The 25,044-nt window shown below is 44.7% G+C and overlaps 1 protein-coding gene across 1 annotated transcript in view; it reads right to left on the reverse strand.

Moving 5' to 3' along the window:
- The window catches only part of KIF6 (kinesin family member 6), a 795,359-nt gene that overhangs the window by 465,481 nt on the left and 304,834 nt on the right, over positions 1–25,044 (reverse strand). Inside the window, exon 10 of the mRNA XM_030195774.1 lies at positions 8,941–9,044. Coding sequence (XP_030051634.1) covers positions 8,941–9,044 — 104 coding nt within the window. The remainder of the gene's footprint in view (positions 1–8,940; positions 9,045–25,044) is intronic.

Consider the following 25,044-nt stretch of genomic DNA (forward strand, 5'->3'; position numbering starts at 1 on the left):
CTTATGGTTTTAGATTTCAATCTTCATTTTGATTTGTTATCACAGCCCAGATCCTCTCTTTTATGACTTTTGCTGCAATTTATATCTTTTCCAATGTATCAAGCAGGACATACTCTTGATTTAGTTTTCTCTCACAAGTTCTCCACTTTAAATCTTAGGGGCTTCCAGTCTTGGCCACTACTCTGGTCAGAACATTACATGATGTCCTTTCAGTTGTCACTTTCTCCATCTTCGTCTATGCCTTCAAAAGTTGGTAATTGGTCTAGATGACTTATTGACTCAACCAGTGCCGTAGCAAGGGCGGCTGACACCCAGGGCGGGTCGCCGCTGCGCAGCACGGCGCACCCTCCCCCCTCCGGCGCGCACCCCCCCCCCGGAGCGCATTTAGTAGAACATAGTAACATAGTAGATGACGGCAGAAAAAGACCTGCATGGTCCATCCAGTCTGCCCAACAAGATAAACTCATATGTGCTACTTTTTGTGTATACCTTACCTTGATTTGTACCTGTCCTTTTCAGGGCACAGACCGTGTAAGTCTGCCCAGCACTATCCCCGCCTCCCAACCACCAGCCCCTCCTCCCACCACCGGCTCTGGCACAGACCGTATAAGTCTGCCCAGCACTATCCCCGCCTCCCGCTACTGGCTCTGCCACCCAATCTCGGCTAAGCTCCTTAGGATCCATTCCTTCTGAACAGGATTCCTTTATGTTTGTCCCACGCGTGTTTGAATTCTGTTACCGTTTTCATTTCCACCACCTCCCGTGGGAGGGCATTCCAAGCATCCACTACTCTCTCCGTGAAAAAATACTTCCTGACATTTTTCTTGAGTCTGCCCCCCTTCAATCTCATTTCATGTCCTCTCGTTCTACCTCCTTCGCATCTCCGGAAAAGGTTAGTTTGCGGATTAATACTTTTCAAATATTTGAACGTCTGTATCATATCACCCCTGTTTCTCCTTTCTTCCAGAGTATACATGTTCAGGTCATCAAGTCTCTCCTCATACGTCTTGTAACGCAAATCCCTTACCATTCTCGTAGCTTTTCTTTGCACCGCTTCAATTCTTTTTACATCCTTCGCAAGGTACGGCCTCCAAAACTGAACACAATACTCTAGATGGGGCCTCACCAATGACCCCCTTTCTTCTGCTGGTCGCACCTCTCTCTATACAGCCTAACAACCTTCTAGCTACGGCCACCGCCTTGTCACACTGTTTCGTCGCCTTCAGATCCTCAGATACTATCACCCCAAGATCCCTCTCCCCGTCCGTACCTATCAGATTCTCCCCGCCTAACACATATGTCTCCCGAGGATTTCTATTCCCTAAGTGCATCACTTTGCATTTCTTCGCATTGAATTTTAATTGCCAAACCTTAGACCATTCTTCTAGCTTCCTCAGATCCTTTTTCATGTTTTCCACTCCCTCCCGGGTGTCCACTCTGTTACAGATCTTAGTGTCATCCGCAAATAGGCAAACTTTACCTTCTAACCCTTCGGCAATGTCACTCACAAATATATTGAACAGAATCGGTCCCAGCACTGATCCTTGAGGCACTCCACTACTCACCTTCCCCTCCTCCGAGCGAATTTCATTCACCACCACCCTCTGGCTTCTGTCCATCAACCAGTTCCTAATCCAGTTCACCACTTCGGGTCCTATCTTAAGCCCATCCAGTTTATTTAAGAGCCTCCTGTGGGGAACCGTGTCCAAAGCTTTGCTGAAATCTAAGTAGATTACGTCTACAGCTCGTCCCTGATTCAATTCGCCTGTCACCCGATCAGAGAATTCAATGAGATTCGTTTGGCACGATTTCCCTTTGGTAAAACCATGTTGTCTCGAATCTTGCAACTTATTGGTTTCCAGGAAATTCACTATCCTTTCCTTCAGCATCGCTTCCATTACTTTTCCAATAATCGAAGTGAGGCTTGCCGGCCTGTAGTTTCCAGCTTCTTCCCCATCACCACTCTTGTGAAGAGGGACCACCTCCGCCATTCTCCAATCCCTCAGAACCTCTCCCATCTGTAAGGATATATTAAACAAATCTTTAAGAGGACCCGCCAGAACCTCTCTGAGCTCCCTCAATATCCTGGGGTGGATCCCAACTGGTCCCATGGCTTTGTCCACCTTCAGCTTTTCAAGCTGTTCATACACACTCTCTTCCGTGAATGGTGCTCTATCCACTTCAATCTCATTTGTACTTTTTGCAGTCCATCGCGGTCCTTCTCCAGGATTTTCTTCTGTGAAAACCGAACAAAAGTATCTATTTAGCAAATGTGCTTTTCCTTCATCATTATCCACATAGCGGTTTGCAGTATCTTTTAGTCTCACAATTTCCTTTTTAGTCATTCTCCTTTCACTTATATACCTGAAGAAATTTTTGTCACCCCTCCTTACATTTCTAGCCATTTGTTCTTCCGCTTGCGCTTTGGCCAGACGTATCTCTCTCTTGGCTTCTTTCAGTTTCATCCGGTATTCCTCCTCGTGTTCCTTTTCTTGAGTTTTTCTGTATTTCTGGAACGCCAACTCTTTAGCCTTTATTTTCTCAGCCACTTGCTTGGAGAACCAAATTGGTTTCCTTTTTCTCTTGCTTTTATTTACTTTCCTTACATAAAGGTTCGTGGGCTAGAAATCCAAGATGGCGTTGTGAATGGACGCACCTGTGTTAGCTCCTGGAAGTTGCTCTGTTTGTAGGTCCTCTTCGGTGCCTCTGTCGCCTCATCAAGCATGGGGAAACGGAGGGGACAAGTGAAGGAACATCCCTCAGCTCCTGTGACTTCTTCAGCGACGAGGCAGACAACTTTGCAATTTTTCAGACAGCAACCAGGTCCTCAGGGCTTTTCGACCCCCTCTGCAACTCTCGGCGCTTCAGCGTCGATTGAGAATGGAAACGGGGCTTCCCTGAGCCCTGTGGAACGAGGTGCTCCACCCCAGCCTGGAGGGGAGTTGCTGGCAGCTCTGACAGGGAAGGAAGCTGAAGGGGCTCAGCCCGACCTGTTTGAGGGAGTGTCTGCAGTTACGGAGGCTGAATCTCAACACCGAGAACTATTGCTACAATCAGCTTCAAAGGTATTGCCCCAGGACATAATTTCTAAACTTGCTCGTGTTGAAGATCAACCTCACCCTTCTCCAGCCATTAGTGGTGTGAATAGACCAGCAACTGTGACATTAGAGTCACTATGGGATATGGTTAACAGCATTCACACTTCTATGCAAACTACTTTAAAAATGAATACTTCTGATATAAAGACTCTTTCTGAGGCTGCCCTGCTTCAGGCGCAAAAGACTGCACAGCAAACCTTAGATTTGGAGACTGTGAATACTAAAATTCAAGAAATGGGATCTGTAGAAACAGCTTTGGTTAAGGATAATAATTTCCTACATAAAAGATTGGAGTACCTGGAAAACCAGGATAGAAGACTTAACCTCAGGTTTCTTAATTTTCCCAAATTGCCTTTAATTTCCCCTTTGGACATGGTTAAAAAATATATGACTGATATTCTTGGAATGGATAAGGACTCACTGCCTCCCCTTACTCGGGCTTATTACATCAGGAGTGGTGGAGTGCTGGAAGGAAATCCCCCGATAGTAGGGGAAGGAATGGATCTTACTTCTTTCCTTGAAAGTTCATTGGCAATAATTACTCAGAGGTTGACTCTGCTTCTTACTTTTGTGCTGGAGCCTGATAGGAATGCCGTATTAAGGCTTTCCTTGAGACACTTAGAAAATCTGTTTATGGGCTCAAAAATTCGTATTTTTCCTGATCTCTCAAGGCCTACACAGATGAGACGGAGGGCCTTTTTGGAACTCCGCCCTAGGGTGGTGGCACTGGGAGCAACTTTTATATTACGTTTTCCTTGTTATTGTAATGTAATGCTTGAGGGTAAACAGTTTCAATTTGTAGACCCAAAACAGTTAAAACAATTTCTAGATGCTAGAGTGGAATTGAATGTTGTGTGCCCTCCCTAAATGCAGGCTGGGGTCTGAACCAGAGGTTGCAACCACTAGTCCGTAATTATTGCTATAAGTTTTACTTTAAATTCTAAATTCTTGGATTCCAAATTTCCTAAACTTGTGGACAGAAAGGCTGTTAATGATATTTCCTTTTATTTTTTATTTTTGCCTCTTGTATAAATGCCGATTGCATATTCACGTATTGTGATGATATATTGAAATATATGAATAAAGAAATAATAAAAAAAAAACCATAAAGGTTCGTGGCCCTATTTATAGCTTCTTTCAGCCTGGACCACTGTCCTTCCACTTCTTGTATTTCCTCCCAGCCCATCATCTCCTTCCTCAGGTATTCCCCCATTTTACTGAAGTCAGCACGCTTGAAATCCACAACTTTGGAGTTTTTACTTACATTGAGAAGCGAGGGACGGGCAGGCGGGCCGATCCGCCCCTGAGTGCACATTGCTGGGAGCTGCGTTGGCTCCGCTGGTTCCCTGCTCTCTCTGTCCCGGAACAGGAAGTAACCTTCCTGTTCCGGGGCAGAGGGAGCAGGGAACCAGCGGAGCCGACACCCCCCCAGCAGCGTGCACCCGGGGCAGACCGCCCCACCGCCCCCCCCCCCCCCACGCTACATAACTCGACGTCTTTAGGTTCTCTTCCTACTTTATTTCCTGATAACTTTTCAGATTTATCATTGAATGCTCAAGCAGAGACTTGGAACACTTCTCTTGTATATTATCTTGATCAGATAGCTCCAGTTCAGTTTATCAAATCATCTACACGTCAAAAGAATTCATGATACCATCAGGGCCTTATATGTTGAAGAAACAGGTACAAAAATATGAACATGATTGGTAAAAGTGTAGGACTCCAGACTATCTCAGGTGCTATAAGGTTCAACGGAAATATTATCTGTCACAATTAACCAAAGCTAAAAAAAGGTTATTATTCAAAGTTAATTCATTCATTACCAAATCCTTCTAAACAACTGTTTGCCCTTTATACTAGACATCCACGGGAGGTCTTGTTCCTTACCTGTGTCTCCATCTGCAGAAGCTTTAGGGTTATATTTCTCTGAGAAAATCAATAAACTGGCATCATAATTTCCTTCACTGCAGAGTGCTGTTTACTCTCCTGTATCATCTGAGTCACATGAGTCTGTTTGGTCACAGTTCAGTCATGCTGCTTTTAAGTCTTTGAAAACATTGATATCATCAATGAATCCTGCCCCTTCGCATTTATATCTGATCCCACTAAATTGGTTAAAGACCCCCTTCTTTAGGTATTTTACTAGTGGCTTTGCAAACTATTTCTGTGAGCCTATCTTCAGGATCATTGACAGCTGCTTGGAAAACTGCAGCGGTTCAGTCGATATTAAAGAAATCCTTAGTCGACACTTCTCTCCCGGTTAGTTACCACCCGGTCTCTACTATTCCTTTTCTTTCAAAAGTTAAGGAGAAATTGTTGTTGATTTTTTTTTTTTTGCTACTCCTTGCCCATGTCGAGGCTATACATACTTTACATCCAAGACAATTAGGATTTTGTACAGAGACTATTCTTACTTCCTTGTTAAGTGAAATTCATGGTAATTTACTTTTGGTTTCCTTGGACTTTTTAGTGGCTTTTGACCTAATTAATCATTCATTTTCGTTTCAGTGGTTGCCCTCGTTAGGTCTATCAGGTATAGTTCTGGCTTGTTTTATTTCTTTTCTTCAACATCGATCTTTTACAGTAACACATGCAGGTCTTACACATTCATCTGTTTCTTTGATGTGTGGAGTAACCCCAGGGGTCTATCCTCCCTTCTTTATTATTTAGCATTGGAGTCCATTGAGAAACCCTTATTCAATCTTTTAATATTTCCACTTACATTTACGGAGATGATATTTTGTTGGTGTATCATATTGATCCTATAGCTCCTAACCTTCGGCCTTTACAATCTTATCTGGAGGCCGTGGCTGGGTGGCTTAAAGACAGTCGCCTGGTCCTTAATGCCGAGAAAACTGTTACTTGAGGCCTCAGTGTTGATACATCTCCTGCAGGCAGTAAATAGACTTCAAGTATCAGTTGCATTGCCTTAAGCCTTGGCATTATTGCAGTCAAAACCCTAGTATTGTGCTAGGCAAAGAAACATTCCACATGATCACTGAACTTCCTCATGAGGTGCTCCTCTAAGGTTTCATAGACAAAGACTAGGGCAATACAATCAGTATGGCCACACCCCCTAAGACTCTCAGTGTGTATCACAAGCTATATACCGGCAAACTGGATGCTGTCACACCCTGATTGATATCAAGGAGGATGAGTGGTCTTCATGTCAAAAGTGCTTCAATAGCACCAGTGAAATCTGAGCCTTGATGCTCTCAGCAATGTACTTCAAGGGGGATCAGAGTTAGTTAGAGGCTGACCAAAATCAGGGTTCTCAGTTTCGACCAAAACTATATCAGCAGCTGAAATTTGTTGTTCAGTTTCGTCTGAAAACAAAACCGGTTCCCCCCCCCCCCCCCCCTTGCCACAGCCTCCCACCCCCTCTGCCCTCCCACCATCCAAAGGCCCTTCCTGGGTCTACTTTTAAATGCTGTGGTAGTCTAGTGATGGTGCCACAACTCCTGGTGGCTTGGAGGCCTCTTTCAGGCAACAGCAATCCTCAGTCACTCTTGACCCTGCCGGTTCCTGAGTCAAAATTGCTGCTGACACTTCCCACAGCAGCCTCGCGAGACAGCCGTGGGAGGTCCCGGCGGACACTTTGAAAGTGAAACCAGCATAAGCAGAGGAACCAGTGGTGGCAACAGCAACTGTGGATCACTGTTGCCCAGAAGAAGCCACTAGACTACTAGGAGTTTTAAAAGGTAGGCCTGGGTGACCTATGGGTGGGGAGGGGGACCCCAGCACAAGACTACCAAGGCATTTAAAATTATGCTGGGGAGGGCCTTCAGGTGGTAAGAGGACAGAGGTGCCATGGGTGGGGGAGCTCAGCAGTGGCAGTGGCCATGGCTGGCCCGGGAGGTGGTCGGACGGCCCAAGGGGGGTGGAGAGTGATCAAGTAGGGGGAGGGAGAGTTTCGGTGTCAGCTGAAAATGCACTGACATTTTCGGACGGAACCTGAACCCGGATTTCAGGTCAGTTTTGGTGCTAAATCTGAAAACGAAAACGAAATTTGGTTGGCCTCTAATGTTAGCGTGCCTTGGTCTCTCCCAAACATACTGCATCTTTACCCCTCAATGCTGTGAGAATGAATCCTTCCTCTGCATTGGTGGGGGAGGGGGGAATAAGATGATGACTGTCTGTGATGAGTCCTATTGACACTTAGTATTGAGGGTGATTAAAGCAGACTGGATGCTAATGCATTCCCAGTGTCCAATGCAGCTCCAGGAGCCATGGATACCTGTGCTTCCAATACAGATGTTTTGATGGACTGGGCTTATTTATGCCAAAATCCTTTTGGCACTACTTCTCTTGACCTTTAAGCCCCTTCCTTGACATCTGTAAGAAAGATTATGATCGGGTCTCATGCACTGCAGGCACCAATTACGAGTATATATGATACAGTCCTACTGCACCTGACACACTTTTTAAAGATTCTCAGAGCTTTTTTCTGGAACATATCTGGAAAAGTAGCCATAGTGAAATCAAACCTGAAACAGGCCCACAAAAAAATAAAGAAAACTTAAGGACGAAAAACCTAACTAAGGAGGCTAAGAGAGATCAGAATCAGTCCCAACACGCCACGATAAACAGCAATTAAAAACCCAAAATCTAAAGTCAGTGAAACACTTTGACGTGAGGTGACAGAAGCACAGAAGAGTGCAACCTTACTGCTCTGTGGAGAAATGGGGACTGGTTAGTTGCCAAACAACAGTGGCAGGTGGGAAGCACGTGCATGCATGGTGCAATGCTCTCAAAAGTTTGTTGTAAATAAGCTGGAGAGTGATCCTGCGCAGACTCCATGTCAACCAGATATAAGGCTATGCTATCCTTCTTGTCCTTGGAGAAATATCTATTAGCTCAGGTAATGGCTTCGAAGATTGCCTTCAGTATACTTGCTGGAAAGCCACTGACTTTATGAAAGCAAAGATTCAGGGAGAATTTTCCAAATAGCAAAGTATGGAGGTACTTTCACTTTAAGAACTTGTAGCAAATTTTCAAAGAAAAACTATTTGGGCAGTTTATTTTTGATATAAGTTAGCATAAAGCAGGCAAGTCAGGCAAGCCTACATATTTTACACTTGAAATTTTTGTGGGCCGCATATAAGTATATGCAGTTTTGGAAATCCCACGTATGTGTGCTTTTTTATCCACTAACCTGTGTCCCCCCCCTTCCCCATCTTTTTACCCCACTAAAATATATTTGCTACACAAACCTGCATGCTTTCAGCTGGGCAAAGGAAGGGAGTTTTCAGAGAGGCCAATTTACCTGGATAAATCTCTATTTTCCCAGATAAATAGCTTTGTAAATTGTCTCCTCTATGAATATTCTTTTGAACCTTTGGGAGAGATTTGCGTTGTATTGTACAGTATAATTCAAATCTTTGAAAAACTAAAGTACTTTGATTCAACTAAAAAATTCTGGACTTTCTGTACAATCCTGCTGTATTTTGAAACTGATGATTTATTTTGGCATATGAAGAGAATCTAGAGCATATGCTAAGCAGCTACTTGACGCAAAAGAAGTTTCAGGAATGTGTTTTAACTCTAATAGGCTGTTAAGAGTTGTCTCTTTCATTTTGAAATTGTTATTCTATAACTGATTTTCTTAACTGGAACCAGCAGGACATTCCCATCCTCCACATTCTCCGTTTCCTGACTTCCTTTGAGCTGAGGCTGCGAAAAATACTGCCAAACCTTGCACAGCTTTGCATGGCACCAGGCCACTTGAAACTGGCATCAGATATGGTGTGCTTTAGTAAAATTCAGGGATCTATGATGTCTCTGTACCATTCTGCTCCATAACAGAACTCAAAAAGAAAAGGAGAATAAAGACTGAAATTACGTTAGTAGCTCTTCCTCTGTGAGTTCCTCTGTTCTCGGCTTCCCGGTAAGTATGGCCAACTCATCCTTCAGTGTCTGGATCTCCTTCTTCAAACGCACAATCATCTGCAAATGGAAGAACAGCAAACAGGAGTCACCCACTAATTGATGTTCAGGCACAATGAAAAAGCATAGGGAATACACCAAGAAAATATAAGCATCCAGGGGAAAAAAAGACAGAAAATGTGCAAAGATTAAATTAGCTAAACATAAGCAAGCTTCATTCATTGCAGGAACAGTTTTAGACACCCAGAACTTTGCATAACCAAAGACAATGATCAATGTAAGACTGAAAGGTACTGATCAGGGTTCTAGTAGCTATAAGAATTACCTCATAGGTCAAGGTAGCATTAGGTACCCTGTCAGGCTTATTTTGAAAGAGAAGAGCGCCCATCTTTCGACACAAATGGGTGTCCTTCTCTCAGGGTCGCCCAAATCGGCATAATTGAAAGCCGATTTTGGGCATCCCCAACTGCTTCCCTTCGCGGGGACGACCAAAGTTCCTGGGGGTATGTTGGAGGAGTAGTGAAGGTGGGGCTAGAGTGTGCCTAACAGATGGGCATCCCCGAGCGATAATGCTTCTATAGGGTTGTTACAATATAAACAAATGTGGGGCAGAATTCCAGATGCTGAAACCTTACTATTAGACCCATCTACAGAAGGGAACAAAAAGCAGGCCCTGCAGTCAAGGTGAATGGAAGAGCAGAGATGGTGGGCCCACGTGCGAGAGCTGGCTGGAATAGATATTAACCGCTATCGGCAGTGGACAAGGGGGGGGGGTTAGGGGGGGAGGGAGGAGGGGAATGTATAACACATAAAGTCATGGGTGCTGGGGTGAAACAATTGTTGTACACATGTTTCCTAAGCTCTTGGAAGTTGTAGCAGCAGCAGCAGTCCCAATAATGGGAAACGGCGATGTAATAGTCATTGGTTATGTTTTTCCTTGTGCGTCAATGACATAATAAAGATATTTTCAAAAAAAAAAAGAAAAGAAAAAAGAAGGGCGTCCATGACGAGCACTTGGCCGACTTTACTTGGCCTATTTTTTGTTACGACCAAACCTCAAGAAGGTGCCCAAACTGACCACATGACCACCGGAGGGAATCGGGGATGACCTCCCCTGACTACCCCAGTGGTGACTAACCCCCTCCCACCCTGAAAAAAACAACTTTAAAAACTTTTTTTGCAAGCCTCAAATATCATACTCGGGTCCATCGCAGCAGTATGCAGGTCCCTGGACAGGGGAGGTGTGTGCAAGGCATAGTGAAGGCGTGGACGTCCTTCTTTCAAACATTTTGGATGTCCTGAACTGCCCCCCCCCCCCCTACAGGGACAGCCAAATTTCAAGTAAGTGGAGTGGAGGGGTGGCCTAGTGGTTAGAGCACTGGTCTTGCAATCCAGAAGTGGCCGGTTCAAATCCCACTGCTGCTATTTGTGATCCAAAATCCAAATAAATAAAAAAAGGGGGTGTTGGAGGCATAGCAAAGGCATGGATGTCCTTCTCACAGAAACATCCACATTTTGGACATCCTCAACTGCCCATCGCAGGGAAGGAGGCATAGCAAAGGCGCCTAAAACTTGGATGTCCTTCATCCATACTCAAAAAAAAAAAAGACATCCCTGACAAGAAACTTGGACGTTTCCACCTGGACTTGTGTCTTTTTAAGGTTGTAGATGGCAATTTATTTAAGGTTGTAGACGGCTATAATACACGCAGCTTGTCTGCATGTATGAAGCCATCTTTGGCATGCGCAGAGCAGCAACGCATAACGCCTGGCTGCTCTGCACTGCCTTCACCTCCTTACGAAGCAAATCGTGTGGAAATGCGCTAACAGCGAGCAGCTCATTTGCATGCGATTTCCTTCATGCATGCCCGTTCCTTTCTGAATCGCTAAGGAATCGATAAGGGAAGGGCTTTTTTCCGTTCAGTTAGTGCATCAGTTAGTCCACTGCAGTGCCCCTAGGGTGCCCGGTTGGTGTCCGGGCATGTCAGGGGAACCAGTGCACTACGAATGCTGGCTCCTCCCACGACCAAATGAGTTGGATTTGATCATTTTTGAGATGGTCGTTCTCGGTTTCCATTATCACCGAAAACTGGGAACAACCATCTCTAAGGTTGTGGAGGAGTGGCCTAGTGGTTAGGGTGGTGGACTTTGGTCCTGGGGAACTGGGGAACTGAGTTCGATTCCCAGCACAGGCAGCTCCTTGTGACTCTGGGCAAGTCACTTAACTCTCCATTGCCTGCCGCATAGAGCCTGCCATGAGTGGGAAAGTGCAGGGTACAAATGTAACAAAAAAAACCCATCTCAACATTTAGGTTGACCATCTCTAATGTCGACCTAAATGTTGAGATTTGGGCGTCCCTGACCATATTATCGAAACGAAAGATGGCTGCCCATCTTGTTTCGATAATACGGGTTTCCCTCCACATGGGAAGATAAAACTAGAACTTTTGGGGGACAGAGGTAGACTGCTACCTTTCTTCCCTCAATATTATTCCAGGGTCAGAGTAAGTGAGCATAAGCTTTTGGCTCCTGAGGATGTCATGCCTACTTGCCTTCCATTTGCTCCCTCTTTTATGTCCCCTTCCCATATTGGCTCTTTCTCTAAACAGGAAAACATATGGGGAGAAGGTGAAGAGGGAACTACAAATATCAGGAGTGGGTGGGTGGGTTTGTATGATTTGGGGGGATATGTATGTAGAGTGCATGGGGAGAGAGTAAGAGGGTGTCCATGTAGGGAAGAGGGATGAGGTAAAGGATGTGAATGTACAAACATGCATATGTGTATGAATGGATCTAACCTCAATAACAGGCACTTTCACTTTGGTGGAATACACAACAACAATTGGGGGGGGGGGGAATATTCAGTCGGCAGCAGTAATTGGCTTCCAAGCAGTGGTGTGCTGGTAGATGTTTAACAACAGGCTATCTCCCCTGTCCACCTATGTGCTCCCCCGTCCACCTCTGCGCCCCCCCCCCCCCAAATTGCAGAGCTGGCTATAGCCGGAGAGAGAGCCTGGGGGGGGGGGCGCAATGCATCACTCCAGGAAAAAAAAATTAAATGCTCCCGGGTTCCAATCTAATTCATGTTTAATGTGGGGTAAAATGCCATAAATAAGTAAATAAATATAAACTTTTAATGTTGAGAACCTGATTCTCATAACATGATGTCTGTTTTAGATGCCCTTTACCAGGAAAAAAAAAATCTCTGCAGTATACCTAAAATGACACAAACCAAATTAGCACACAGACCAGGAATTAGGAGAACAGCCAGTCTTGCCAACTCTGAAAAACAATGTGTTATCAAAATCTCAGAACCTAACAAACAGATCCCTATTCAGACACTTGGCCTTACAGTCATACATGCAGAACAAAGATAGCCCCTATTCAAATTCTTCAAAAATTAACCTAAAATCCTAAGAAGTTAGACTCTGCATGCAGCACAATACCAGAAACATAGCAAGAAACACATTGCTATACATTGCAAAATAAGATAGCAGATGTAAATTCTCAAAGTGCACATATTCCAAATACTAAAATGAAAATAAAATGATTTTTTTCTACCTTTGTTGTCTGGTGACTTTGTTTTTTCTGATCATGCTGGTCCAGTATCTGATTCTGCTGCTCTCTATCTGTTCTCTTTACTCCGTTTCCAGAGCTTCCTTTCCATTTATTTCTTTTCTTTTCTTTTCTTTCCTCCTTTCTTCTTCATTTCTTGCCCAACATCCATAAGTAAAAGCTGGGTCCTCCGCAGACTTGACTGTTCAGTGGATCCAGCTTCTGCTTATTTTCTCCATCCATGTGCTGTTTATCTCCTCTCTTCCTTTCCCTCATCTCATCTCCTTCCTCTCTCTCCCCTCCATTCATGTTCATCTCACTTCCTCTCTCTTCCCTCCCCTCCATCCATGTCCAGCATTTCTTCTCTCTCTCCCTTCCCCTCCATCCATGTGCATCTCCTTCTTCTCTTGCCTCCCCTCCATCCATGTCCAGAATTTCTCCTGCCCTCCCTCCCTTCCATGTCCTGAAACTCTCCTCTGTCCCCTGCCCTCCCCTCCATCCACCCATGTCCAGCAACCCTCCTCTCTCCCCTGCCCTCCCCTCCATCCACCCATGTCCAGCAACTCTCCTCTCCCCTCCCTTCTATCCACCCATGTCCAGCAACTCTCCTCTCCCCTCCATCCACCTATGTCAAGCATCTCTCCTCTCCTCTGCCCTCTCCTCCATCCACCTATGTCCAGCAACTGTCCTTTCCCCTGCCCACCATCCATCTGTCCATCCATATCCAGCAATTCTCCTCTCTCCTCTGCCCTCCCCTCCATGTCCAGCAATTTCTCCTCTCTCCCTGGGCCCTGCTCTCCCATCCATGTCCATCGATGGCTTCGATGCTCCTCTCTCCCCTGCCCTCTTGCTCCCATGTCCACCTGCCCGCCCTCTTCTCCCCCCAACATCCCTCTTTTTGCTGCTGCCACCCTGCGTAGTATAAATCTTTTATTTACCTCCGTCACAGCGGCCGCATCAGTGAAAGCCCAGCCCGTCTCTAGCCTTCCCTTCGTTTCCTGTCAGTGTCCCGCCCTCGTGAAAAGAGGAAATGACGTCAGAAGAAGGCGGGACACTGACGGGAACGAAGGGAAGACTAGAGACGGGCAGGGCTTTCACTGCAGTTGCTGCGAAGGAGGTAATTCAAAGATTTAAACCCCCCAGAGCGGCGGGAGGTGAGGTAAGCATGGCTTATGGCGCCCTCCTGCCATGCTTACCTCGCTTACAGCCGGGTTGCGCCGCCCCTGGGAGCCAGCTCGCCTACCACTGCTTCCAAGTCACTTCCAGCCACGGGCTGAGCTAACCCTGGACATTCAATGTTGGGGCATGTGAGGCTCTCTGCACCCGGAAGCTAAACAGGCACCGGCTGATATTCAGACAGCTGCACGGATAGCTCACCACATAAAGAAAGGACATCTGTTTAGCTGTCTTAACTTTCACTGCTAACTGGCTAGGATGATGCTCCACCCAAGCTCAGCCCCTAACCGAGCTGGTTAGGAGACAGCCAGTTCGCAGGGATATTCAGCAGCACTACCCATTTAAGTGATACTGAATATCCGAGACTGGTTAGCTCAGTGGGGTATAACCAGTCAACATCCTCTCCTGCCCACCCTTCTGAATATTGACCCCAATGAATTTTGTGATTTTTCCTTAGGACTGGGTGTAAGAGAAGGCGCATTTTATAGAAGGATCAATGAGAAAGGGAAATAGGACTTGATATACCGCCTTTCTGAGTTTTTTGCAACTACATTCAAAGTGGTTTACATAGTATATACAGGTACTTATTTGTACCTGGGGCAATGGAAGGTTAAGTGACATGGCCAGAGTCACAAGGAGCTGCAATAGGAATTGAATCCAGTTCCCCAGGATCCTGCTGCACTAACCACTAGGCTATTCCTCCACTAGCAACATTCCATGTAGAATCTCAAATAATAGGGAAAGGGAAATGGGACTTGATATACTGCCTTTCTGTGGTTTTTGCAACTACATTCAAAGCGGTTTACATGGTATATACAGGTACTTATTTGTACCTGAGGCAATGGAGGGTTAAGTGACTTGCCCAGAGTCACAAGGAGCTGCAGGGGGAATCAAACTCAGTTCCCCAGGATCAAAGTCTGCTGCACTAACAAGGGGGAAAGGGACACTTTTTTTTTTAACAGCACGGGGGGGGGGGGGGGGGTAGAGTTTTGTTTTTTGTTTGACAAGCTCCTTTGATAGCATCATTAGCTCATGCATTAGCAGGCTGATCCTGCTGACACAAGAAACCTTGAATGCATAAATATGCACAAATTTTAAGAACAGTTTCCAACAGTGGCCAATCCAGGTCACAATTACCTGGCAGAAACACAAATAGTAGCAACATTCCATGCTACCAATCCCAGGGAAAGCAGTGGCATCCCCATATTTATCTCAATAGCAGAGAAACTGCACTGGCTTCCTGTCAAGGACCATATCACTTTTAAAATTTGCGCTCTGGTGCATAAAATCCTCTACGGCGAAGCCCCAGCATACATGGACACCCTAATCAACTTGCCACCAAGGAACTCTCACAGATCCGCACGATTGTACTTAACCTCCATTACCCAGTATATAATGGACTTAAATTCAAAAGCACCTACGCATCAACTTTCTCCTACACTAGCGCTCATCTGTGGAATGATCTGCCTAAACTGGTGAAACTTACTCCTGATCACCCTACCTTCAAACAGCGCCTCAAGACCTTTCTGTTTGGCAAAGTTTACGCACCACTCCCGCCTGGCATCTCTAACTTCTGAACTGTCTTTATCCCGGTGTCATATTAATCACCACTACTCTTTCTCTTTTTCTCTACCTCGCTTTTACCCTTTCTCAGTTATACTTCATTAATTGTTTGATCCCTGACTTGATGTGTGTTTATGTAGATTGTTGTAAGCCACATTGTGCCTACCCATGCGTGGGAAATTGTGGGATATAAATGCTGTAAATAAATAAATAAATAAATATGGATTTTTCCTCCAAGAACTTGTCCAAAACTTTTTTAAATCTAGATACGCTGACCGCTGTTACAACATCCCCTAGCAAAGAGTTACAGGGCTTAACTATTCTTTGAGTGAAAAAATATCTCCTCTTATTTGTTTTAAAAAAACATTTCTATTTAACTTCATTGAGTGTCCCCTAGTCTTTGTACATTTAAAAATCTATTCACTTTTACCCATTCTATATCACTCAGGATTTTGTACACCCCAATCATATCTCCCCTCTGCCACCTCTTTTCCATGCTGAAGAGCCCTAACATCTTTAGCCTTTCCTCATATGAGAAAAGTTCCATCCCCCTTTATCATTTCGGTTGCTCTTCTTTAAACAATTCCCAATTCCGCTATATCTTTTTTGAGATATGGCAACCAGAACTGAACATAATATTCAAGGTGAGGTCACATCATGGAGTGATACAAAGGCATTATAACATTCTTGAACTTATTTACTATCACTTTCCTAATAATTCCTAGCTTCCTGTTTGCTTTTTTGGCTGCCACTGCACACTGGGCAGATTTCAGTGCATTGTCTACAATGAGCAGCATAATCGAAAAAGACGCCCAAGTTTTGTTGAGGACGTCCTCGCAAAATGTCACGATGGAGGGGCGGGGAAACCCGTATTATCGAAACAAGATGGACGTCCATCTTTCGTTTCGATAATACGGTCGTGGATGCCCAAATTTTGAAATTATGGTCGTCCCTAGAGATGGTCGTCCCTAGACTTGGTCGTTTCTGATTTTCAGCGATAATGGAAACCAAGGACGCCCATCTCAGAAACGACCAAATGCAAGCCCTTTCGTTGTGGGAGGAGCCATCATTTGTAGTGCACTGGTCCCCCTGACAGGCCAGGACACCAACCGGGCACCCTAGGGGACATTGCAGTGGACTTCATAAAATGCTCCCAGGAACATAGTTCCCTTACCTTGTATGCTGAGCCCCCCAAATCCCCCCTAAAACTCACTACTCCCAACTGTACACCACCACCATAGCCCTTATGGGTGAAGGGGGGCACCTAGATGTGGGTACAGTGGGTTTCTGGTGGGTTTAGGAGGGCTCGCTGTTTCCTCCACAAATGTAACAGGTAGGGAGGGGGATGGGCCTGGGTCCGCCTTCCTGAAGTGCACTGCATGTACTAAAACTGCTCCAGGGACCTGCATAATGCTGTCATGGATCTGAGTATGACATCTGAGACTGGCATAGAGGCTGGCACAAAATATTTTTAAAGATATGTTTTGAGGGTGGGAGGAGGTTAGTGACCACTGGGAGAGTAAGGGGAGGTAATCCCCGATTCTATCCGGTGGTCATCTGGTCATTTCGGATATCTTTTTGTGCCTTGGTCATAAGAAAAACACGACCAAGTAAAGACGTCCAAATGCTGTCAGGGACACCCTTTTTTTCCATTATAGGTCGAGGACATCCATGTGTTAGGCACACCCAAGTCCCACCTTCGCTACGCCTCCGATACGCCCCCTTGAACTTTGGCCGTCCCTGCGATGGAAAGCAGTTGGGGACGTCCAAAATTGGCTTTCGATTATACCGATTTGGACGGCCCTGGGAGAAGGACGCCCATCTTCCGATTTGTGTCGAAAGATGGGCGTCCTTCTCTTTTGAAAATGAAACTGAATGACACCTAGATCTTTTTCTTGGGTGCTGACTCTCTAGATGGACCCTAGTATCAGGTAACTATGATTCGGATTATTCTTTCCAATGTGCATCACTTTGCATTTGTAAAAAACAAAATAAACAAGAGGACTAAGTGGTTTGATTGTTACTATTAGGGGTACACTTTGTTTTTAACCCCTTTCAGTCTTTTTAGCCCTGACGCAGCCTGAGAACGAAACGTGGCCATGTCGGGTAATTGTTTTAATAAACCACTTCTCTTTTTATTCACTTGTTTCTTGTTTTGTATGTGATCTGCTATTACTTTGATTGCATTTGTCCACATTATATTTCATCTGCCATTTAGATGCCCAGTCTTCCTGCAATTTTTCACAGTCCACGTGTATTTTAACAACTTTGAATAATTTTGTTTCATCCGCAAATTTAAACACCTAATTTGCCATTCCAATTTCCAGATCATTTATAAATACATGTATGTTAAACAGCACTAGTCCCAGTATAGATCCCTATGGTACACCTCTATACACCCTCCTCCATTGAGAAAAATGGCTTTTTAATCCTACCCTCTGTATTCTGTCCAATAACCAATTCCTAATCCACAACAGAACATTGCCTCCTATCCCATGGCTCTTTAATTTTCTCGAGAGCCTCTTGAGGAACTTTTCAAAAGCTTTCTAAAAATCTTGATATACTACAACAACTGGCTCACCTTTATCCACATGTTTAATCACACCTTCAAAGAAATGAAGCAAATTGGTGAGGCAAGACTTCCCTTGGCTGAACCCATGCTGACTGTCCCACTAAACCATGCTTGTCTATGTGTTCTTTATTCTTTATAAAGCCAGGCACTGAATTCAGGCTTACTGGTCTATAATTTCCCAAATCACCCCGGAACCCTTTTTGAAAATCGGTGTTACACTGGCCACCTTCTAATCTTCAGGTGCTACGGACAATTTTAACGACAGGTTACAGATCACTAAAAGATCAGCAATTTCATGTTTGAGTTCTTTCAGTATCCTAGGGTGCATGCCATCTGGTCCAGGTGATTTACTACTCTTTAATTTGTCAATTTAGCTCAGTACGTCCTCCAACATCACCAAGATTTATTTCAGTTCCTGCACATCGCCACCCTTGAAACCTTTTTCTGATATAGGTAGTGTGATAAGTACGAGGCTGTCCTATCCGGGCTAGGCCACTAGAGGGCACTAGTAGGAGAATAGGTGGAGGTCGCTAGGACCGGGGAGAGCCCTGGGATGTTCACAGGTTGAGGAGGTTATGGGCTGGGTCCTGTGTAGCTAATTAACCACTTTATACCCCACCTGAGTGTGAAAGGGAGAAGTGAGCTACCAGCAGAAGAAGAGAGAGCCCCTGGAAGATACTGGCTAACCCTATAAACTTGTGGTGGACCGTGTGTCCAAAGGAGATCAGACAGGCTGAAAATACTGGGGTAAGAAGTCCCTAAATCATTAGTGTTGGATTGTGTGTCCTCAGTACTTATAGGAACTGTGTGTTCAGAGAAAGGACTGTGTGTCCAAAGAAGGAAGGGCTGTGTGTCCAGGACTGTGTGTCCCAGTACTGAGAGAAGAAGGCTGCAAAGCCTGGGGTTTAGAAGTCCCCAAAGTATTGAAGCTAGTACTGATCCCATGTATCTGTGTGGGGTGGCTCAGACTGAAGACCTATGAAAGCATAAAGTATTAAGCTAGAAGAAGTGTGCCCAGGGGCTGGAATAAAGAGTTGCCTGAGAAATATGCAGTTGGTGAGACCTGTTTAATTTGCTGAGTGGGAACCAGGTCACCCTGAGCGAGAAGGGGTAGCACATTAATTTGCATATGATCTGCATATTGAGAACCAGGTCACTCTGAGTGAGAAGGGGGGCATCACAGTAGATTTCTCACATCTTCAGTAAAGAACAAAGCAAAGAATTCATTCAGTCTCTCTGTTGTGGCCTTGTCCTCCCCGAGTGCCCTTTTTGCTCCTTCATGATCTAATTATCCCACGGATTCCCTCATACGGTCTTCGCTTCTGATGTACCTGAAAAAGTTGTTACTGTGAGTTTGTGCTTCTGCAGTAAGTTTCTCTTTTAGCCTTCTTGCATTACTTGGATTACTGCAATGATTTAATTCTTGGTATTCAGTGTCAGAAAAAACTGCAAATCATACAGAGCACAGCTGCTAGACTAATATACAGACTGAATAGATATAATAGTGTTTCAACTCATCTAAACAAACTGCACTGGCTTCCCATAGCAGGAAGACTCAGGTTCAACGCTGCTTGTTTAGTTTTTAAAATCCTACAGGGCTTCATCTCTGACTGCTAAGACCGCCTTGCTATGTCAGGTCCAGTCTAACAGACTGAAATAACAACTGATGTTAGCATCACCGTTCCAAAAGACAATTAGAAATCAGAAGATTTTCAGCTCTCTATTCCCCGTTCTTGGAGTCAAAATATGGAACCCTCCTACCTATCCCCATCAGAACAGAAAACAGCTACCTCAATTTAGGAAGAGGCTAAAAACCTTTCTCTTCCCAAAGACTGCTTCATAACAATCCAGCATGACTTCTACCTCCTAGTACTGTAATGGTATCAGTTATTATATTTTGCTGGATTATATATACACCAATATATTTGTGCAGCTTTTATATATTTGACACTGCAGCAGAGAAAATAGTTTCATTTCAAGCCCCTCTCTCCCTATCCCTTTTTCTGGGAACTTCTGATAGCAGGGATAGTTAATTACAACACTTAACAAAGACAAAAGAGAGATATATAACTCTCTCTGCCCTCCACCTAAAAAGACTGAACAAAAGCTTGACTAAGGTGGGTTACCTGGCACGCTCATCAGGACATCTCTGAAAACCAAAGACCCAAGAGACAGAAAGTCTGGAGAAGCCATTGAAGACAAAGAAGAAACAGGACATTTTTGCTTGTCAAAGGTATACCTGCTCCTCCCATCAGCTTTCAGACATGTGCCAGAAAGGAAGGACTTATAATGTGGTCATGTGAACAGACTACATTAACCATAATGCCTTGCAAAATATCCAGGACATGCACCCACCATGCTTCTCTGCTAACATTATAAAAGGCCTGGAAACAGCCCAGCTCGCTCTCTTGGAACCTGCCTCCTCTTGGGACCTGCTACTCTCTTTGGAGTCCGCTGATGCCTTGCTCCTGAAACATGTGCTCATCAATCAGCTGGACCACAACATGCTTGTAACAAGGACTTGTAAGTTAACGTACCTGCTACTTTGTTCTATTTTAGGCACAAATTCTCTGTTCTAAGATCCTTTTAAAAACCTACCTCTCGTGTGCAATTGTATATTAAATCAACCTTTTTGAAGCTAAAAATACGGTCTCTTTGTGTTCTGAGTATATGGTATCTTTTATATATACTTAATTTATTTAATTTATTGCAATTATCACCTTTGGTGATTGGTGGAGAAATTAATATCCTAAAACTTATAAATACAGCACCTGCTCTTAAATTATAAACAGTAGCGAGTGCTCTAGAGCTCTTTCCCCCAAGATAAATCATTTCTTGTAACAGTACTACCTCCAACTAGTACGATTGCTGATTCACAGGGTGGACTGCAGTGCCACTCAGTGAAATTCTGTCTAACTAGCTACTGACACAAAGAATGTGCCTTTGTCCAGCAGAGACCTCGGGGATCCCAGTGGTGTGTGGGAGAGCAAACTATAATCCCCAACAACCAAAGAGACGGCAAAAGTACAAGAGGCAAAACACCTATATAACAGTACTTAGATCACCTCATTGCCACACCAAAGCTACTACCAGCACCCCCAGACCATCCTTGGGAACTGTAGGACTGGTGAATGCCAGACCAGCTGCAAAGAAATCTTCAGTGATCCATGATGTCATACATGAACAGCATCTTCACATCCTAGGAATATGTGAAACCTGACTAGATGAAAGTGGGGAGTTTTACCACTGGCTGAACTATCTCCAATAGGTTTCAACATCTAACATGCTGCTCCTTGTGATCTTGGGCAAGTCACTTAACCCTCCATTGCCTCAGGTACAAACTTAGATTGTGAGCCCTCCTGGGACAGAGAAATATCCAGTGTACTTGAATGTAACTCACCTTGAGCTACTACTGAAAAAGGTGTGAGCAAAATAAAAAAATAAAATTAAAAAAAAAACATCAACCAAGATCAGGAAGACAGGGTAGAGGGATAGCAGTCTTGATTTGGGATACAATTAAACTGCACAGAATCCTTATCCCCCAGCTAAATGATCCGAATCTCTTTTAATCTAGCTTGAAAAGGAGAAACCAATCTGGCTGCTCATGGTATACGAGCACCTCGTAACAACACATTATCTGTGCAAGAACTCCTAGACCTGATTACTCAAGTGGAAGTCTTGCGAGGCCACTGCTTGAAGTCTTGGCAGCCATTTTAAAGAAGCAGTGGCAGCGGGCAGCAAGAGTGGGGATCTTTCCTGCCCCCAAGAGGCCACTAGACCACCAGGGTTCACTGAGGTATGTCGGGGAGGGCAACCTGACTCAGTACCGGAGGGGACGGGAAGTGAATGGATGGAGTCATGGGTGGAAGGGTGGGTGCTGTAAAAAGGGTAGATGGAGTATACATGCAGGGAGGGAGGGGGTTTGGAAAAAATATTGGTAATGGGGACGTACATGGAGGGAGGAAGGAAGGAAAAAGGGGGAAATAGAAAATATGGGATAGGAGAGTAGATGGAGACATGATGCTCATGGATGGACGGGAAAAAAAGGGGGGACATTCTGCTCATGGATGTTTGCTTTTTTGAAAATGTATATATTTTTTAATTTTGTATTTAGCAGAGTACAGAAGAAAATGCATTTATGTTACTTTTACCAGTATTTTCACTGCTTATAAAATATGGCTTTCTTGGGGGGGGGGGGGGGGGTTAAGGTGACTTTACAGCAGGACGTGATACGGTGCAGTGGGGCTGGGTGGGCCAGGGGTAGGGATGGAGGAGATTATTTGTGATGGGGATGGGCATGGATGGGTTAGATTCCTGCGGGGACAGACAGGGACAGGTTAGATTCCCGTGGTTATGGGTTAGATTTCTGTCCCCATGCAACTCTATACAGTGTAGCCATGAAAAAAAAGGAAAATGGCCAAATAAACTAAGAAAAAAATATGAGAAGGAAAAGAAAAAAGGTCCTGCAACTTAACACTAGAGAGCCAAGTGACATCCACAACAAAGAAAATGTTCCACTCAATGTGGAAACTCAAACGCGTGAAACAATTCTTACTGAGGGAAATATTTTGCAACCTGATACAATCTATGGTACTAAGCCATGTAGACTACTGCAATGGAATTTATGCGGGATGCAAAGAACAAACCTTAAAGAAACTTCAGACCGCTCAAAACACGGCAGCTAGACTTATCTTCAGAAAAACGCGATTTGAAAGTGCAAAACCCCTCTGTGAAAAACTACACTGGCTCCCAATCAAAGAACGAATTGAATTCAAAATCTGCACTCTGGTTCACAAAATTATCTGTGGTGAAGCCCTGGGATACATGACAGACTTGATTGACCTACCAACTAGAAACATATCCAAATCAACACGAACGTACCTAAATCTGCACTACCCAAACTGCAAAGGACTCAAATACAAGTCAGCTTACGCATACAGCTTTTCCTATATAAGCACGCAACTGTGGAACGCATTACCAAAAGCCTTGAAAACTACGTACGACCACCTACACTTTCGGAGACCACTAAAAACTTACCTGTTTAAAAAGGCATACCCTACCAATCCAACATAAATGCCTAATCTGTTTGATGCTGCTTTCGACTCCTGACTTGTCACTTTTATCTTATCCTTATGTGTCCTTCTGCCTGTCCTTCCCTTATCCTTATTGATCCTGTCTGTTTGTCCTGATTTAGATTGTAAGCTCTTTTGAGCAGGGACTGTCTTTCTTCATGTTCAATTGTAAAGCGCTGCGTATGACTGGTAGCGCTATAGAAGTGATTTATAGTAGTAGTAGTAGTAGAAGTAGTATTAATCTCTGCAACACGACAAAACTAAAATACGTAATGGACATAACACAACTCTTCCGCTGTACGATTCCCTTATGTGGCTGTACCACATGAACTTTATCTTACCACAACATCACTTTGTATTTGTTTACACCGGAGTCTGTAAGCGCGTCTCCAGCACTATGTAAGCCACATTGAGCCTACAAATAGGTGGGAAAATGTGGGATACAAATGTAACAAAATAAATAAATATAATAAATAGTATAAGATAGCAATCCAGATTTTTACCACAGCTGAAACTCAGCATGCATGTGGAAGAAGGTTTTAAGATCTTTTGAGATCAAGTGGAAGTTTGTGATCTCAGTGTTAAGCAATATGTGTGTTGGAAAACAAACAAGGAACACCACTATTCTAACACTACCCCTGCATCCCTACATTGTGATAGAAATAATATGTTATGGGGATACTTTGCATCAGCAGGGACAGTGAGAGGGGCATAATCGAACGCAAACGCCTATCTCCATGGGCGTTTATCTCCGAAAACGGGTCCTTGAAGGGGCGGGCCGAACCGTATTTTCGAAAAAATGGACGTTTTTGAGCTGGACATTTGTTTTTTTTTAGCAATAATGGAAACTAAAATCGCCCAGCTCAAAAACGTCCTAATCCGAGCCATTTGGTCGTGGGAGGGGCCACGATTCGTAGTACACTCGCCCCCCTGACATGCCAGGACACCAACTGGGCACCCTAGAGGTCAGTGCGGTGAACTTCAGACAACGCTCCCACATGCATAGCTCCCTTACCACGGGTGCTGAGCACCAACCCCCTCCCCCAAACCCACTACCCACAAACGTACAACACTACCATAGCTCTTAGGGGTGAAGGGGGCACCTACATGTGGGTACAGTGGGTTTTGGAGGCCTCCCATTTACCAGCACAAGTGTTACAGGTGGGGGGGGGGCCTGGGGCCACCTGGCTGAAGTGCACTGCGGTACCCACTAAAAGTGCTCCAGGGACCTGCATACACGCAGGCCTCTAGGACTTGTTGCTGCTGTATAACACTGGCACACCAGTTGACACCTGAAGACTAATCTCTCCGAAAACGTCCTTTAATGGAATAACCGCGTTTACTCACAGTTAACTGCAGATCAGAGGTTGTGCCCCAACGAGTCTCCCTGGAACTGAGATTAGCAGTACGTCAGAGCTGGCAAAATGCTGTACAATGCCCTCTTTCAGCCACATTCAAGGTAAGAACTAAGCTCTCTAATGTGGCTAACACAGGAAAGGGAACTAAAACTGGCTTACAAAAATGGCCACTACCGCATGGCTACAACAGGAAACACAAACAGGGCACACTCTGACCCAGTAGGCAGGGGGAAAAGCACCATGGGAGAAGAGCCTACCAACTACCAACATCGTTTAGACTGTAACACAAGCTAATGAAATCACGGAGCCCAATACCCTACACCCACCACAATGCAATGCTGATGTGACCCTGTACTACACCCAACAGCCACATCTGACCCAGGGAAAGGCTGTCACAGGCTAGAACACATTCTGCTGTCATGGAGGTGGGTACGGCATTTGAGGCTAGCATACAGGCTGGAAAAAAGTTTTAAAGTGGGGGGGGTTTTGGTGGGAGGGGGTTAGTGACCACTGGGGGAGTCCGGGGCATCTGGGCAGTGGGGCATTTTTTGGGGACTTGTTCGTGAAAAAAATGGGTCCAAAAAAAGTGACACAAATCGCAGTCAAAACGCCTTTTTTTCGATTATCAGCTAAAGACGCCCATCTCTCCTCAGCTGATAACCACGCCCCAGTTCCGCCTCCGACACGCCCCTATCAACTTTATTCGTTTCCGCGACGGAGTGCAGTTGGAACGCCCAAAATCGGCTTTCGATTATACCGATTTGG

Source organism: Microcaecilia unicolor, chromosome 3 (genome assembly GCF_901765095.1).
Source record: "Microcaecilia unicolor chromosome 3, aMicUni1.1, whole genome shotgun sequence".
NCBI classification, from domain to species: domain Eukaryota; kingdom Metazoa; phylum Chordata; class Amphibia; order Gymnophiona; family Siphonopidae; genus Microcaecilia; species Microcaecilia unicolor.